The sequence below is a fragment of the Strix aluco genome, chromosome 2, assembly GCF_031877795.1.
Source record: "Strix aluco isolate bStrAlu1 chromosome 2, bStrAlu1.hap1, whole genome shotgun sequence".
Classification (NCBI taxonomy): Eukaryota; Metazoa; Chordata; class Aves; order Strigiformes; family Strigidae; genus Strix; species Strix aluco.
Genome location: NC_133932.1, coordinates 91,007,185 through 91,023,170, shown reverse-complemented (window position 1 = coordinate 91,023,170; position 15,986 = coordinate 91,007,185). Strand labels below are relative to the sequence as shown.

The window sequence follows — 15,986 nt, the reverse complement described above, 5'->3', positions numbered from 1 at the left end:
CTGTGGGGGCAAGGATATATAAATTAGGGCTTGTCAGCTTGGAAGAGAAGTGACTGAGTTTTATACAGTCATGAATGACAAAGAGAAGCTGAATAGAAAATGATTAATCATTCTGTCGTTCTCAGAAAACCAGAACTAAGGGACACCCAATTAAATTTCTAGGCAGCAGATTTAAAGTAGATAATAGGAAGTAGTTTTTCTTACAATACGTAATTAAATTGCAGTGCTAATTGCCACAGGGTGTTGTAGAGTCCTAATGTTTAAATGGTTTAAAAATAGGGCTTAGCAAATGTAATATTATTGCACATTGGTGGCTATCAAAAATAAACGGTCCAGATGTCCCGATTTGGTGATTTCTGAAAGCTGGAGAAAATCCCTCAATATTTTTCTTGTTTCTGAGATATTTTCCTTACGAAGCTACTATCACCCTTTGTTGAAGGCAAAATACCAGATTAGATGGACTTCTGCTGGCATAGTAGTGGCTCTGTTTTTATAAAACTACTTTCACAGTAATTTTTCAGACTGGAACTGCACTTTAAAACAATCTCACCAGACTTGGAGTATACTGTCCGTGCTCTGACCTTATTGTAACACATCTTTTGTATAACCCAGACTGGATTACCGCAATTAATTCTCTACTGGCTTGCCTGAAAGGCAGGTCCAGCCTGCAGCTATTGCAGAATAAAGCAACAGGCTTATTACCAGAGAAGAGCAGATGGGATTTGTAGACTTCCTGCTTCTTTGTTCTCTGCATTGGGAGCCTATTAGTAACTATACTGATTCAGAAATTTCTACTATAGGATGCCATGTAAATAGCATCCTATAGTAGATCTCTACTGATTTAGGGCATATAATTTCTCAGCTTTAGGAAACACAGGTTTCAAGGGCACGTTAGAACACTTGGGGTTGGTAGTAAACACATTTTATCAATTCATGGAACCATCAAGTCTTCGTTGTGATTTGGAAAGAGACCATGAAGTTCTGGGTTGATGAAACTCATCAGCTAGTGTTGGGATACTGAATGGAGCTCATTAACAATTTATTAGTAATGTCAACGCTGGGAGGAGAATAATTTGTGTTTAAAAAAAAGAAACAATGAGGTCAAATATTTTAATGACTAAGACATTCAAACCATCTTTGCAGAAGACTAGCAGGCCAGCATGAAGACCATGAGACGGTGTGTTCATTTTATCTGCCAGCATCGCTACATGAAGATACATTGTTAGTGAAATTCCATGTTAGTGAAATTATGTGTACATTTTAAATTGAGCAACAAATACAACATAGTGAAATGCATTTTTACCCTTTACTAGATTCACCTGTCTAGGAAATGCCTAGAAAAAAGGCAGGGTCTCTCACACTGACTCTGAGCGTGGTAGTTGAAGTGTGTGCAAGTTTAAGCTGTTTTCTACCCATACTGCTGGGTGGAAATTAGGCTCAAAGCAGTCCCACTCAAGGAAAGGCCAACCTTCTGGAGCATTTTCTTGGGGATGAGATGTAACGAGCCTGAATCTGCCTGTGATCAATTCATCTGAACTGCCTGGAAAAGCTTTTGTACCCATGCTAGGGCACTATGCTCAATCCTAAGCTTTTTTCCTTCAGGAACTCAGTTCTGAAACAAGTGTGTGTGCATGCAACATTTGCATAGGCGACACAAACAGCAGAGGGCAGTTGAAAAATTGCAACTGCTTTTACTCTTAACTGAGGACAAGCATTTCCATGGCGACTCTTAAGATCATGTGCCATGATGCTACATGCTCTAGCGTGTCTCCTGATGTATCTCCAAACTGGTGTCTGCACTAGATTTTTTTAATGATACAATGTCCTGACCACACTGTCATGTTCCTGTTCTGGCAACCGAAAAAATCAAATGATATCTGGGTTTTTGTTGGCCCATTAAATAACTTGGCTTGCCTGGTTCAAAAGGAAAAAGTTATTCCTCCATTTTGAATCTCTTTTGGCTATTTCCTCTGCCTCATTGCATCACCCAGCACTGATATTATCATAAACTTCTTGGCTTTTTTTCATTGTGTATTATTGATGTCTAACAAACTCAATATTATATATGCTGCAAATTACCTTTTTTATTACTTCACAATCTTACTGGATTAGCATACGTGTTTCTAAGAATTAAAGCTAGTACCATTATTAGTGATAACAAGCTGAGGCCTTTAGCCTGGGGCTAAACATGTAGAAACTCAATTCTTCTTTTACTTGTGGGAATAAAGATTACAGCTATCTATAGCAGTGAAAACTGGATTATGTTACTCACTCTGATGACGCATGGCAGAATTGGGGCCAGATGGTTTTTACACTCTCAACGTTTTTCCACTTCTTTCTTCCAAAGAGATGCAGGAGACCAAACAAAAGTTTTGGGTTAAGTGCTATCCGGTTGCCATGTAGTACGCTGGGGGCCGTTACTTACTCTGTTCAGTGATAAAAGTTACATCACCTGTAAGACAATGCTTCTGTCTTCCTCTATCTTCCTTTTCAGCCATTCTTGTAGTACCAGTTTTTATTATTTGCACCGTAAGAGTGCTTAAAAGACTGACAAACAATAGTGCTGTTGTCCTGTGCATGTGCAGAAGAAAGTTTCCAGACTATAAACAAAAGAGAGAAAACTGTGATGGGCTGGATGATTTCAAAGTTGACTTATGCCCTGAACAGAGAATTAGTGTCTGTCCATCCTTACATAAGAAACCTGAGACAGCGACGAAGCACGGTGAAGGCTGTGGCGGCTGTTATTGTTACTACTACTCTGCCTAAAGCTGATACTCAAGAATTGGGTAGTGACTGACTGATTGCCATTATTAGCGGGTGGCCAAGCAATTTACAAGCTTCCCAGAGATTTGCTCCCTATTTCTTATCAGAGCTTTAGGAGACTTCAGGTCGGTAACTTGGGAGGTTGTCCCCTGTAGTTATAGCTAGGGGAAACGAACCCACCGAGGGTTGTGCGATGGCTGAGCCGCCTCGGGTAACGCTGACTCACCTGCTAGGTGGGAGGAAGGCACACAAGCAATGGTTTCTTTCAATACGGGGCAACGAAGGACAATGTAAAAACGCCACCACCAGAGAACGTTATTCATCTCTCTCTCACAGACCGGAATGTTACAAATCCATCTGTGTATCTGGGCTGTGTTAAAGGAGGTCATTTCAATACGAGGGCATCTTTCATCTCAGGGGTTCTTACATTCATAAACAATTATGTAGCTATGTGTTTTCTACTATGCCTGGTTTACTCTTCTTGTTTCACCGGCAACTCATCTTCAAAAACACGTCGCTTCCCTCGCTACAAATCAAAACCCCTAGAATCAGCACGTTTGAAGCCCCCAAACGCCTGCTTTTGGCTGAATTCGTTCCTTTCAAGCCCAACAAAGCCTCTGTTTGCGATTCCCATTCCCATCACACTTTCAATCTGCATAATTATAACCCTGACACCACCAGGCTCTAATTACACGGCTCACGAGAGGAGCGGCGTCCTGGGCCACATCCAACCCGCGGGGGGGGGAAGGCACCTTTGTTTAAAGACCCGCGCGGAGGCAGCGCCGCCGCCCCCGGGGCTGCCCGCGGAGGTCCCCGCGGAGGCGGCCCCGCCGCCCTTCCCCTGGGCTGATGGCGGGGGAGCCGGGCGGCTCTTTGTTCCCGCCGTGTGCCTGTGCGCGGCGCTCCGGCTGCCGGAGTGGGAGGGGATCGCGCCCGCGTCCTCCGCGCCGCTGACGGGAGGCGCAGGAGCAGCGGCAGCGCAGGGCCGAGCCGGGTCGGGCCGGGCCAGGCCCCCAGCGCGGCGACCGGCGCCCCCGCCTCCCCGCCGCCAGCGGGGGCCGGGCGCTGCCCTCCGGCGGCGCGGCGGAGCAGGTGCCGGCGGCGGCGGCGGCGGGCCGGCAGGATGGAGGCTGCCTTGCTGAAACCGGCGATGATGGCGGAGGTGAAAGGGAGCGGCGCCGGCACCGCCGTCAGCGCCGAGCTGGAGGTGAAGAAGCTGCAGGAGCTGGTGCGGAAGCTGGAGAAGCAAAACGAGCAGCTACGGAGCCGCGCCGCCGCCGCGGTCGCCACCGGCCCGCCCAGCCCGCACCTGCTGCTGGCCCCGCCGCCGGCCCCCGCCGCGCTGCGCCCCGCCAGCCCCCCCGCCGTGGCGGGCGGTGGGGCCGCGCCCTGCATGCCCAGCCCGGTGCCCACCCTGCTCTGCGCCGCCGCGCTGGGCCCGCCGGAGCCCCTCGCCTACTTCAAGCCCTCGCCCGGCCTGGCGGCGACCGGCGGCGGCGGGCAGGAGGCCGGCGGCGCTCCGGGGGCGGCGGCCACGGTGCTGGACGAGGTGGCGGTGCTGGAGCTGGAGGACGGCTGCTGCGGACAGGACGAGGATACATGGTACTTGCGGCTCGGCCCGGCCCCGCCCCGCCCCGGCGGTGCCCCCCGCGCCCCGCTGTCCCTCGCCCCCCGGTCCTCCGCCGGGCCGGCGGCTCCCGCCGCCCTCCGCAGCCCGCTGGTGCTCTCCGGTTCGCCTTAGCCCCCAAATCTACTCGATCTCCTTCTGCTTAAACTTAAACCTGTATCTTTATTTTGTTTTATTTTTTCTAAAGTCATCAGTGCGGGGGTTGACCCAGCCGACGGAAGGGGCCCGTGGCCGGGCTGGGGTTCAGGTGGGGGCTTTACGCCCCCTGTCTCGCCCAGGGGGTCGCGCCCTCGGCGAGGGGTTTGTGCTTGTTTTCCCCTTTGAGAGAGATCGTCACTCTTTAATTTCAGGTCTCAGCCTGGTTTCAGCCTCATGTTTACATAAGGATTTAAAAATAGCGGAATTGTTCTGGGAAAGCCTTTATCTGAGCAGTGCTGCCTCCCCATCCTAAAATCTCTGCCCGATTGTCTCCCATCATCAGGGCTTTGGGAGGGCTTTTGTCTTTTAGACATTGATTTAAATGGTTGGTTGTATATCTTAAGCGCCCACATAGTTCCAAAAGGCATGGCTGGGTGCTAGTAAACTGAATAAAACCAGAAATGAATAGCGAATGAATATAGCGGACAGTAAAATCGACCTAGAGGAATGATAACGCTCACTTAAAAACAAATAGAAGGGGAAATTACAGACTAGAGATGCAAATAAATAAGTAAGCCTGGTGCCTCAAAACTTGCCTTGGAAACGTGGATGAACATCATAGGGACACTGCTGGAATACTATGGAAATCATTGGCTGCGTAACCATGTTAAACGTAATTGATACTCAATTGTTTCAAAGTGTCAGTAATAAAATGTATATTATCCATATTTAAATAACTGTTTTAAGTATCTATCAAAGCTTCACTGTAGTTTTTTTATGTGGTTAGTTTTTAAATCGAGCTGAAGTTTGCATCAGCTGAGAATAAAATACAGTAAAATGCAGCTGTGATACGTGTAAACATCCTTATTTTTGGTAGCAGAGAAAGGGTTTAAAAACTAATCCAAATATCATAAATATTTCTTGAATGATGGCTGCGTGTACTTCGTGGTACAAATAACGCCACGCTGCAGTTTCCAAAAATTGTTTTTTTGAGAATCATCAACAAATTGTACGGAAATTTTTGTCAGTGTGTTTCATTGTGTGCCGTTAGTCTGCGCAGGGCTGTTATGGGGTTGTTGATCCCGATTTGAATCAGATTTTACCTCGGTCCTAACCCCTAGCTTTCCTTCACATAAAGGAATAACGAATTTGTTTGATCCTAGCCTGTTAAAGTGTTTTCCCTGTGTGTATTTCAGGGCAATACAGTGTTATCTGATGTGCCTCAGTAGAGTTTCCTATTTGATTTGCCCCCTGGAAGCAATCCTAAATGCTTTTTGGGGGCCAAAACTTATCTTCATGTCATGCACATATGTGTCCACAGGAAGAATTTGGTAACAGGGATTTCTTAACAGATCTATTCCGCTAAGAGTGAGTTGTTTTAGCTGTTGAACGTTTTTAGTTCAAGGCTATATGTCTGACGTTGTCCACGAAAGGTCAGCAGTGTGATGCCAACTGCTTGGGGCTTTTCTGTAATGTCAGTCTTTAAAGCAAACTGCTGTGTGGAAAGCCAAGGACCAGCAGCCTAGTTGTTGATTGGTAATTTTAGGTCTTAAATACCTTTGCTTTTTTTTTTTTTTTTTTAATTGCAGTAGCAAAACCACCAGAATTGGCATCATTGCAGACAAGTCAGAACCTTTTTTTTGCTGTTCAGCTTTTTACACAGAGATCTGATCACTGAGAATTCATCAGTCAGATGTTTAGCTTTTGAAGCACTTCTGCAGGTTAACAGGAAAGCTGACAGCTTTTTTTCTTTCTTTTCATTTTTCTCGGTATCATTTTTTAAATGTGTAGCCAGGCACTGCAGGAAGTCGGGGAAATGAGTCCTCTCCTCAGAGAAATTCAATAGTTGATCTCTGCTGGGATTGCCAAGAGAGATAGCAATCGCAGTGAGGATATTTATTCTTTGTGAGCTGGACAGGGAGTGCTGATTGACTTCAAAGGAAAAAAAAAAAAAACACACCAAAACATTGAGCAGACCCTGGAGAGCAGTTGCTCTCAGGGGACTTGGATAGCTGTTGAGCCAAAACCCTGAAGGTAAAAAGGCTGCTGCTACCTGTTAGTGGTCCCCTGAGGAGCTCAATCCTTTTTTTTTTTTCTTTTTTTGGTCTTGCCTTTTGCACCCCCTGTCTGCAAGGCCAGATTCCTTTGCAGCCCATGGAGTGTTTTTCTGGTGCCTGAGGATCTGCCTCTGACTGTCTGCAGCCCCTTGGATCAGAAGTGGTCAGGCCAGGGAGCTGCGAGCCGTCTCCAGCGGCCAAGAATAGTTCCCGGGAGATTTGTGCTCTCCCAGGTGAACCAACATCAGCTTGCGTCCGCTAATCTGCAAGGACAACAGCAGCCATGCAGATCCCAGCTTCAAGAATTTCCCTGTAAAATCTGCTTTGATACCTGGCTTCCTAATTGACCATCTGATTAGTTGCCTACTCTTGTCTGAGAATAGCACATATACACTAACTTTTCTTGCATATTTTTTTCTTCTGGAGTTGAATATTGAAATTGGATTTTTATTGTTTCTCACCAAATGTTTTCTAATCTTTAAAAATCTGACTTGTATAACATTTGGTTCATCTGGGAGAAGATACTGTGTATGAAAATTAAATTATAATCAGCACTGACAACCTGATTGTTATATGTAAAAGAGTGAATAGATAACAATGAAATTGTGACTTAAATGTAAAATTAAATACTGAAATTATCTAAGCTCCAGTAAAGATAAATATAAAAGGGAAAACTGGTAGCATTTTTGGTGTGTCTATAGCACCTAAGGCATTTGAACTTTGGGTACTGCTGAAATTCAGACAGTGGTAATGATGAGATGCAAGATTTTTATGAGAAATATACTTCAACTTTGTTTTGACGTGCCAGATATGTAGAGTTCGTATTTTGCCACCTATTTTTCTGAGGAGGGAAGAAGAAATCTAGTGTAAACTCTTCTACTTTGGAATATCTTTTGTTATTAGAATACCATATTGCAGGCCTTTGCACTGTTATAAATTATTAGTGGGCAGGAAAGTGAGAATATAAAAGTAAACCTTTAAGTATTACATATCTTGCTGATATTTTTGCGTATTTTGCTTAAGGTTGTACGTCTTGCCTACCAAGACTCTCACTCCTCAAGAGAAATCCCTGAGTCCTCTGCAGTGGTGCAGGCGTGTTCTGGATCATCCGAGTCCTGAGATAGAGGCTGCAAAACGTTCGCTATGCTTTAGATTGGAACAAGGTAATCATATTCTTTGAATTCCTTTACTAGTAAGTCAGCATTTTTGGTCTGGCATTTCACTAGTGTTTGGTGATTTTCACAATTTAACAAGCTTTACAAATGACAGACAAGCAGTTTTTTCCAATGTACGCAAGTCTTCCTCCAATACATAAATGCTAACAATTGTTTGAATTTTTTTTTCTGATCATGCATTTTTAAAAGTCTTCTCCTCCTTTGTTATCCTTTTCTTCCCCTGCATAGCTTGTGTCTTTTAAACTTGGCAGTTTTCATCTATTGCTTAAAATAGTGTATCTCTTGGCAAGAAAACTCTGATGCTAACTTTACTCTTGGTATCTCTGTTGAGATTTGAAAAACAGTGCTTTTGGTTTTTTGTAAAGCCAAAATTATCATGGCGCTATAAAATTTTAAAGGTCTATTTGTCCACATCTAATGTAGTATCAGGACTTTGCTAAGTACAGGACAGACCAAGAAGAGCTGTAACTTCACTGCTAGCACTGCTTTGTTGGGCTCTCAGTCTCAAAGTACCGGGATCGATCTGATGACAGTTCAGTGCCAGTGAACTTGTAGAGTTATATCTGGGTGTGCCAAATTGTGTTCTAAATAAGTATCAGCCAGCATTATTTTTACTTTTTCACCACCTAGGGTCCCATTAAGATTGTAATAAGTGTTGTTGAAGAAAGTGATTAAGGTAGGATATTACCTTAAGGTTTATAACTCACTAGGAAAGAAGAAGCAAATGAACAATATAGGAGGATGACAGGAGAAGGAAACAAAGCTAATGACAATATGAGCATATGGTTGTATAAGCTAGCTACAGCTGTCATTAAGAGAGATTGAGCATGTTCCTATACGCTTTGGAGGATATGGGTAGCTGTGGATTAGTCTTATACAAAATCAGGCTTTTAACTGAATCAGTCTCTGAAGGCATCTGTCCCTTTACATTGACTATAAAAGATCCTACAATGATTACTGTCCTAGCAATATTTAGTTGAGCTCATTTGCCTGAAGTTAGGTTGGCCAAACTGTGGTTCCTTTGTTGCTAATCATCCCACCTAGCTTTAGGGCAGAATTTGACTCGTGATTTGGACACCTAAGTTCAGGTGTCTGTAGCATGAGTGGGTGTCCGTGCTTGGCAGTCAATGGGTGTTTTGTCCCATTGAGAAGAATCAGGGGAGCTGCTCAGGTGACAAGGTGTAGGTGTTGGCTTTAGAATGAAGTCAACAGCTCTCGAGTCCACTGACAGTAATGGGTGCTTGGCCCTCTGCTCCCATCTGGTCTCATCTGAAGGTATGTCTGTGTGGTGTAGGACATCCCAGTCTGGAGCTGAATCTGGTATAGAAGCTCCATTTAGGTTCCCCGTGTAGGCACCTAGTGCTATTTGAGATGGCCTCGGTTCCCCTGGTTTCCACTCAGGATGGACACAGACCTTCCTTAGGTCCCGTGTCTTATCTGTCATTCCTTTGATGATATCTTGGCCTCCCAAGGGCCTCTCAGATGAGCAAGTGCATCTAGGTATGGGCAACTTAATCAGGCCCATAATGTGAATATAGAAACAAGCCAGAGGAGTGCGTGACCTATTTTTTCTTTACAAGGTATTATTGAAATTTAATAGGCAAATTAAAGGTAAATTTATTCTTTCAAATTTAAATCACTCTATGGTTATCAGTTCAATTTCTCTCTGTGAAGAAGTCACAGCAAGTGACATATGTCACAGAGTTATGTTGCCAGTGAGTTGCTTTGATCCATATGTTCTACTCGCGATTGGTTCATGAATTTCCTGGGCTCTGTAAAGTTTCTGAGAAATTATATAACATGTATAAAACTCATTATGGGAGCAGTATGTTCAAGAAGGGAATGGATTTGTGTTTCTACTGCAGCAATTCTATGCTAAAATTGTTTTCATTAGTAATTCAGTTAGACTTGATTAACTCTTATTTCTAAAGATTTTTTTATCGCCTATACCTTTTACAAATAAGACGTAATAAGAAAATGTCGTATATCTTACCCTAACTTTGTAGAAGTTGGTTTCACTGTATTTATGTCTTCCTCAGTTTTGAAACCAGATGTGAGGTATTTCTAAGGATCTAATAATCCTGTCTTAAAAGTACAACAAACCTTCTGTAACCTGGCTTTCCTGGGTTTTGTTTTGCAGTGCACTCTGTCAGTAAGTATATGTGTATAAACACGTACACATAATTTTATCCTAATTTTAGAAGTGACTCACTAAGAATGGCATTTTTCCTTTCTGGTACTAAAGTTTCAAACATTGTACTTGTAAATTGGACAGTGTTTTCCTGTTTTAGCCATATGCCTTGCAAGGGCATTTTAGAGGGATTTTGAAATCTGTTGTGCCTCTTCTGTTTGGCACTGAGTCAATGGTGACACTGAAGTACTTGAGAATTATTAAATGTGTAGTCAAAAAACATTTATAATATACCAATGTGTGATTTCTGAAATGGCTTGTTTGTAGGTAGAATTTGCTTAGTAATTTTGTCCATGGTGCATTAGCCAAAAATTAATCCAGGTTAGATTGTCGTAGTTCTTTAGGCGCTATAGTGCACACAGAAATAAAAAGCTGTAAAAATTGATTTTTCTCTGCAAAGTCAGCATATCTGAATAAATGCATACAGAGCGGTGTGAGCCAAAAGAAGTAAATTTTGTCAGGCTATTTTTCTGAGTTTTAACTAATTCCTGTTCTCCTCTTCAGATTTTTAAATCTGTGCTCATTTATTCCTGCTCATGTAAATTTTCCTTATTACATTATCCTCTGATTTTCATAAAAGTATTAGTTGTCTGAAATATCCCAGCAGCAGGCTAGCTCATACCAAGGCTAAAGGTCTTGTGAGAGACTTCTGCCAAAGCAGTCCTAGGTAATGAAATAATACAATGACTTGTGGTCTTTCAGGCTGGAGGATCACTTGAATAATGCTATTCTACTTTTCACCTTGTTGTTCTCACCAGCCTGTTTATTTTTCTAGTGAAAATGACTGTTTTAAGTATTTCATGGTGGAAGTAAGATTTCATCTTGGCATAAATCTTTAAGGGTATAAGCACAGTGATGGTCCTCAGCAGGTGGTTCTTCTGTGAACCGCTGTGAGAACTTGGACCAGCTTCTCAACATTCCTTTGGTCTACCACTAAGTAGGTAAAACTTCTATTGTGTTTATAATGAACTAGGCTTGTTGCAAGTCCTGTTTCTGTGGATTAAGCATGCTAACTGTAAGGAGGATGAAAGTTAAATGTAACCTCCTATGATAAGATTTTTGTTTGGAATGGTTCCTGTTTTCCATGAGCAATTACAGTGTTGAGGTAATACTTGTGTTTTGTTTTTTCTTCCTCCGTGGCCTGACCTGTATCACTTCTTTCTTTTTGCTCTTCTTCAGTCATCTTTTGTTTGAAACCTTTCTGGTTGGTTTTCTTTACAGTAGTTCTATCTACTGTACGGTCAGTTCCCTCTCCCTTTGGTTTTTAATCTTGCTCTCTATTTTATTTCTTCAGGTTATTCAAATCAACAGGGCCACATAACAGTCTTAACAGTGTAGTGGAGCTTTTTCTGTATTTTCTTGGTAGTACTTGGAGATGTTGGGACATGTCAGTATTAAGCCCAGTGACCAGAGAGATGTGATGTGTAAACTTCCTAGCTGGTGCAGATGGGTATAAATCCTCTGAAATTGATGAAATGGTGTTGATTGACACTCTGGCTAAAGATACCCTGTATAGATTCGCTTCTGTAAAATGCTCTGGAGGAGACAGGTGGATAAACTGAGGAGTTAAGAGGCTTACCAAGGAGTCTGTCTGTAGGAGCTCAGCTTTTATGCAGGGCTTCAAAGCGTATCTCATCCAATTCAGCTTTCCAGACAGAAAACTCCTCTTTCTTGGAGAATATAGATTCAGAGTTTGGCTTAGATGAGTTCTTATTCCGAAATGCTGCTTCGGATGCTTAAAAAGAGTAGGTAGCAGAAGTCTGTAGGTTTTGCAGTTAGCTGCAATAATTTATAGTCTTAAGATTAAACTCTGCTTCGTTTCTTAAAATGAATAATGTACTTCAGGATTAATCCTGTTATGTCATCTGTGGATGGTAAAGTATGTTGTGAAACAGATCCATTGTAGTTTCTCTCCAATTGCTTATGATTTCACAAAACCAAAGAATCTTATCAGTGAAATTTTAGCCTTTATTGTGCTGGATTTCAGTGTCACATGTCAGTTATGTCCAAACATATACCCAGAAAAACTAGGGGGGGAAGAAAGAGATGTAATTTGGCAGTACTATATTATCTTTACCTGTAAAAAAAAAAAAATCTTAGAGCTGGTAGGGCCCCAGGTAGAATATTTTACCTGTATATGTAACTTGTTGCTTACACAAAGAGGCCAGGTTCTGTCCTATTCTCCTAATTCACTTTCCCTTCCCAAGGTTTCATAATGAAGTCATTTACTTTGAAGTCTTTAAGATATAAAATACATTTCATCAACTGTTAAGAATTGCTGTCATAGGGAACTTTTACACTCTAGTCTGTTAACAGCAGAAGCAAACAGAAAATTCTGTAAATGGATGAAAGCTTTTATTTTGTATGCTTGAGCTGGATCCAGTGCTGCACCCAGTGCAGGGTGGGGTTTTTTTAATTCTAAAATGGATTTAAGTTTATTTCCTGGCCATTGATGCATCAGAGATGTATGTTATAGCACTGAGGACTGGATTAATAAGATTTAATACAACTTTCTCATCCTTATTTTTCATATGTAATGAAAATTAAAGTTTTATGTAAAATGCTTTTGGGGTAGCAAATGATAATGTGCTGAAGCTTGCAGATAATTGGATTGTTGTTGCCATCATAAATAATAAAATTTCTAAAGCTCTAGAAGGAATGAAAGAAGTGGCATGACTGATTTGATTTTTTCCTGCATATGTTTCTGATAATAAAAGGTGATGAGCAACTGTAATTCCTATCAGCATCTGAGCACCTTTTGGGGAATGCAGCATGTCAGAGGGCAGGATGCATAGCTGTCTTCTGCTGCAGTACAAACTTAGTGCTTGGAGCGCACATACACATGCACAGGAGTTATTTCCTATTAGCTTTATTTGATGTAACCTGTTGTAACAGCTGCATAACTCCAAGCAGTTCTTAGAGGATTTGCAAATGCTGATATCACTGGATTTTCTAACACAGCTGCTGAGGATGATTTGTATATTTCAACTGGGAAAAACTTGGGTTTGATAGTCTACTTGCATTTCAAACAGAATATTTCTCTCTACCACTGCAGCATTTCTACTTTGCAAGTAAACTTCAAGATAGAAATATTTGGTTGAAAACCCTTATGGCAGCAAATGCATAGAAGATCAGACACTTCACTTTTTATTCAAGTCACAGTTATCTCTTGCCTTTTTAATACAGCTCTTAGATATGACTTCTACTTTTTATTAAATTAGAATATACATACCATTTAAGAATTTAGTTTTATATTTGTGGATTGATTGTGTGCAGCTCATAATTAAATATTTTCTTAGAATTGATTCCTGGTTGTCATTACACTTACAAGAAGATGCTGAATTCTGAAGTCTATGTAATGTGTGGTAGAGAGATGGTGTTGGATCTTACCTCAGTTGAGAAGATGCCCATCTCATTCTAGAATATAAGTGCTCTATTAACCCATGCTAACCACTGAGCTAGGATTATCAACTCATCATGAGTGGTTAAACAGCTAGAAACTATGAAATTTTATGTGAGGATTTCGGTAGACTTATTTAAAATAATAACATATGTTTTCAATATAGGCTCAAAGTCTGTAATGCAGCATATGTCTAAAAGCAATAGTAGTAGCAACATCCCTGAGACCTAAAGCTAAAATAAAATCAATGTTATCTAGCAGAGTACTATCACTGTTTTTATTTCCAAATTATGCAGGTGCTTTCCTGGATAGAAATTAAAAAGAAACCTAGGTTTTATTAATGGACCTAGGGGCACTTGAAAACTTATCCTCTGAAGATATTTTTTCGATGGAAAAGAGGATCTTTTCAAAACTGGGCTGTTCTGGAAGCTCTCATTTCATTTTTGTTCCTGATAGTCTATGTGTCCTCCTCGCTGTTTGCTAGTCCCCAAATTATTGTTACAGCTTTTGTCTTACATGCTGACTTTCTTTCGCTGCCTATTTTTGATATCTGCAGAAGAGAGCTGGGAATAACATTTCAGAATGTAGGCGAGCCTCCCCCATGTGGTATATAGAGGTAGCGCTGCTCCTTTACTAAAATGTTTATTTCTGTGTTTTCACTTTAAGGGAGCACTTTGGTTCTTGCCTTAATATTATTGCATCTTTTGGAAAGCTTTTGTTCAGACTGTTTTATGTCATGACCCCTAAGTATCTTTTGGTTGGTTACCTCTGGTCCACAGTCCTGTAAATATGCCAGTCTTTCTGCTTGGCAGCAGACCTTGCATTTTAATATATTAGAAAAGTTGATTATCTGCACTTGCTTTACCAAGTGTTCCACATCCAGCATATCTCTGTTCAAATTTCATGGAAATACAACATTTACACCAGTAATTTGTATATGCACACACTGAAGGAGCTGACTGTTTCATGTGGCTCTGACTACCAGAATAGAGTTGGGTAGTGTCCTACTTGGTAAACTGGATGCTGTGACTTTGTTCTTACTGGCTTAAACACTGAAAATGGAGTTACAGGAAGTTAGTGCCATCTTTGTCTCTGTGAATTTGCTTTTACCTAGTCATCATGGAAAAATTCTTATAATAAAATAAAACTCTTTTGATTCTACCTGATATTGAAATACAGTCAGTAAGCTGTAATTTGAATACTTGAGGCATAGGCATTCACAGATTTGCTTGATCCTTTTTTATGTTTCAAGACAGAAGATAAATTCATACAGATGATAGAGACATAGGAGTTTATAAACATTAAATTCCTGAGCGCTTTATATAATTTTGCTTTCAAGAGCCTCCCCTCAAATACTGTTTTCTTGATTTTACTTCTAGAATGGGATATATTTGTAAAATTTATAATTACAGAAAATGTTTTCTTGTGGAATATTCACTTTTGGTGGGGTCACTAAGCCATTCTTAAAGTCTTTGAATGTGGCTTGCTCAAACACTGTAAAAGAATACTTCATTAAAAGCTTCATGCTTCTGAGAAGTCTGAGGGAGAAAAGTAGTATTAGTATGCCTGTGGGACAAAAAATTGCTTTTGTCAGAAAAAAAAGCTGAAACCTAGGTAATTCTTGTTCTGAAAAGCATTTTCAGTAATTTAAAGATTACGTTTTTACTAATTTTAAAGAATCATAAGAAGATAAGCCACAGAATATACTTCAACATGTTCTTGAGTATTTTATTTTGATTGAAGTATTTGGCTATGAGATGTTACAGAAAACTGACGTGGTGTAACAACTGATTTTTAAAGTGACATTGAGCTGATATGTAGACATTATTTATTTATTTCATTGTTTTATTTATTTTATAAATGTTTAAAATTTATTTATTTTATTGTGTTACCACAGTAAGAGTCATGTAAACCAAGACAAAAGAGGTATTGGATCACATTCACTGGTGAATTTGGACCACCGTCACCATTTCTACAATGTAAAGTACCCGTAAACTTAGTCCACACAGGTGGATGAGATTGAACGCACTTTGTAACACCAGGCAAATCTGTATGAAAACAGTACTTGGGGAGAGCTTTTTTCTTGAGAGCAGATGGCTGAGCATCATCAGCCCTGCGTGCCCCTCCCTACCTCAGAGGGTCATTGCAAATGCATTCTGACTTCGAACAAATAAGTTTTCCCACTTTTGGAAAGAAAGCCAGCTTCTCTTGTATTCACCTGTCTTCCACCATTATGTAGTACCAATGTTGATCTTCCTACCTGTGCTATATTAATTCAGGGTGAGATGACTTTTACCTTGAAATGCACATTTCTAAAAGGGTTACACGGAGGTAGGGGTGGCTAACTTTGGCGAAGGTGTCCTCATGCAGTCAGATAAATCCACTAGAAGAGTTGATGAGTTATATCCTCTGCTGCACAGAACAGAAGATCAGTTAATTTTTCTTCTCACTTAGTTTTTTCTGCAGCTGCTGGAAGACAGATTGTTTCTGACTAAGTATGATATGGATTTGTAACTAGAGAGCTGTTTTTGGTACTAAAGGATATGAACAGTTTCACCTAACTATAGTAATTTAAGTTAGATGCCTGGGAAAAACTAGCTGTCTGTTGACTGTGAAGAAGCCACAGGGCAATACA

The 15,986-nt window shown here is 41.1% G+C and overlaps 1 protein-coding gene across 2 annotated transcripts in view; it reads left to right on the top strand.

Annotated features, from left to right (window-relative positions):
• Window positions 1-3,777: 3,777 nt before the first annotated feature.
• The window catches only part of SLAIN1 (SLAIN motif family member 1), a 54,586-nt gene continuing 42,377 nt past the window's right edge, over window positions 3,778-15,986 (top strand). The window contains exons 1-2 of one of the 2 annotated variants that reach the window (XM_074815475.1): window positions 3,778-4,365; window positions 7,609-7,748. In XM_074815475.1, the coding sequence (XP_074671576.1) occupies window positions 3,887-4,365; window positions 7,609-7,748 (619 nt within the window). In that variant the 5' untranslated portion in view covers window positions 3,778-3,886. The remainder of the gene's footprint in view (window positions 4,366-7,608; window positions 7,749-15,986) is intronic. The other variant, XM_074815476.1, reaches the window with a different exon arrangement.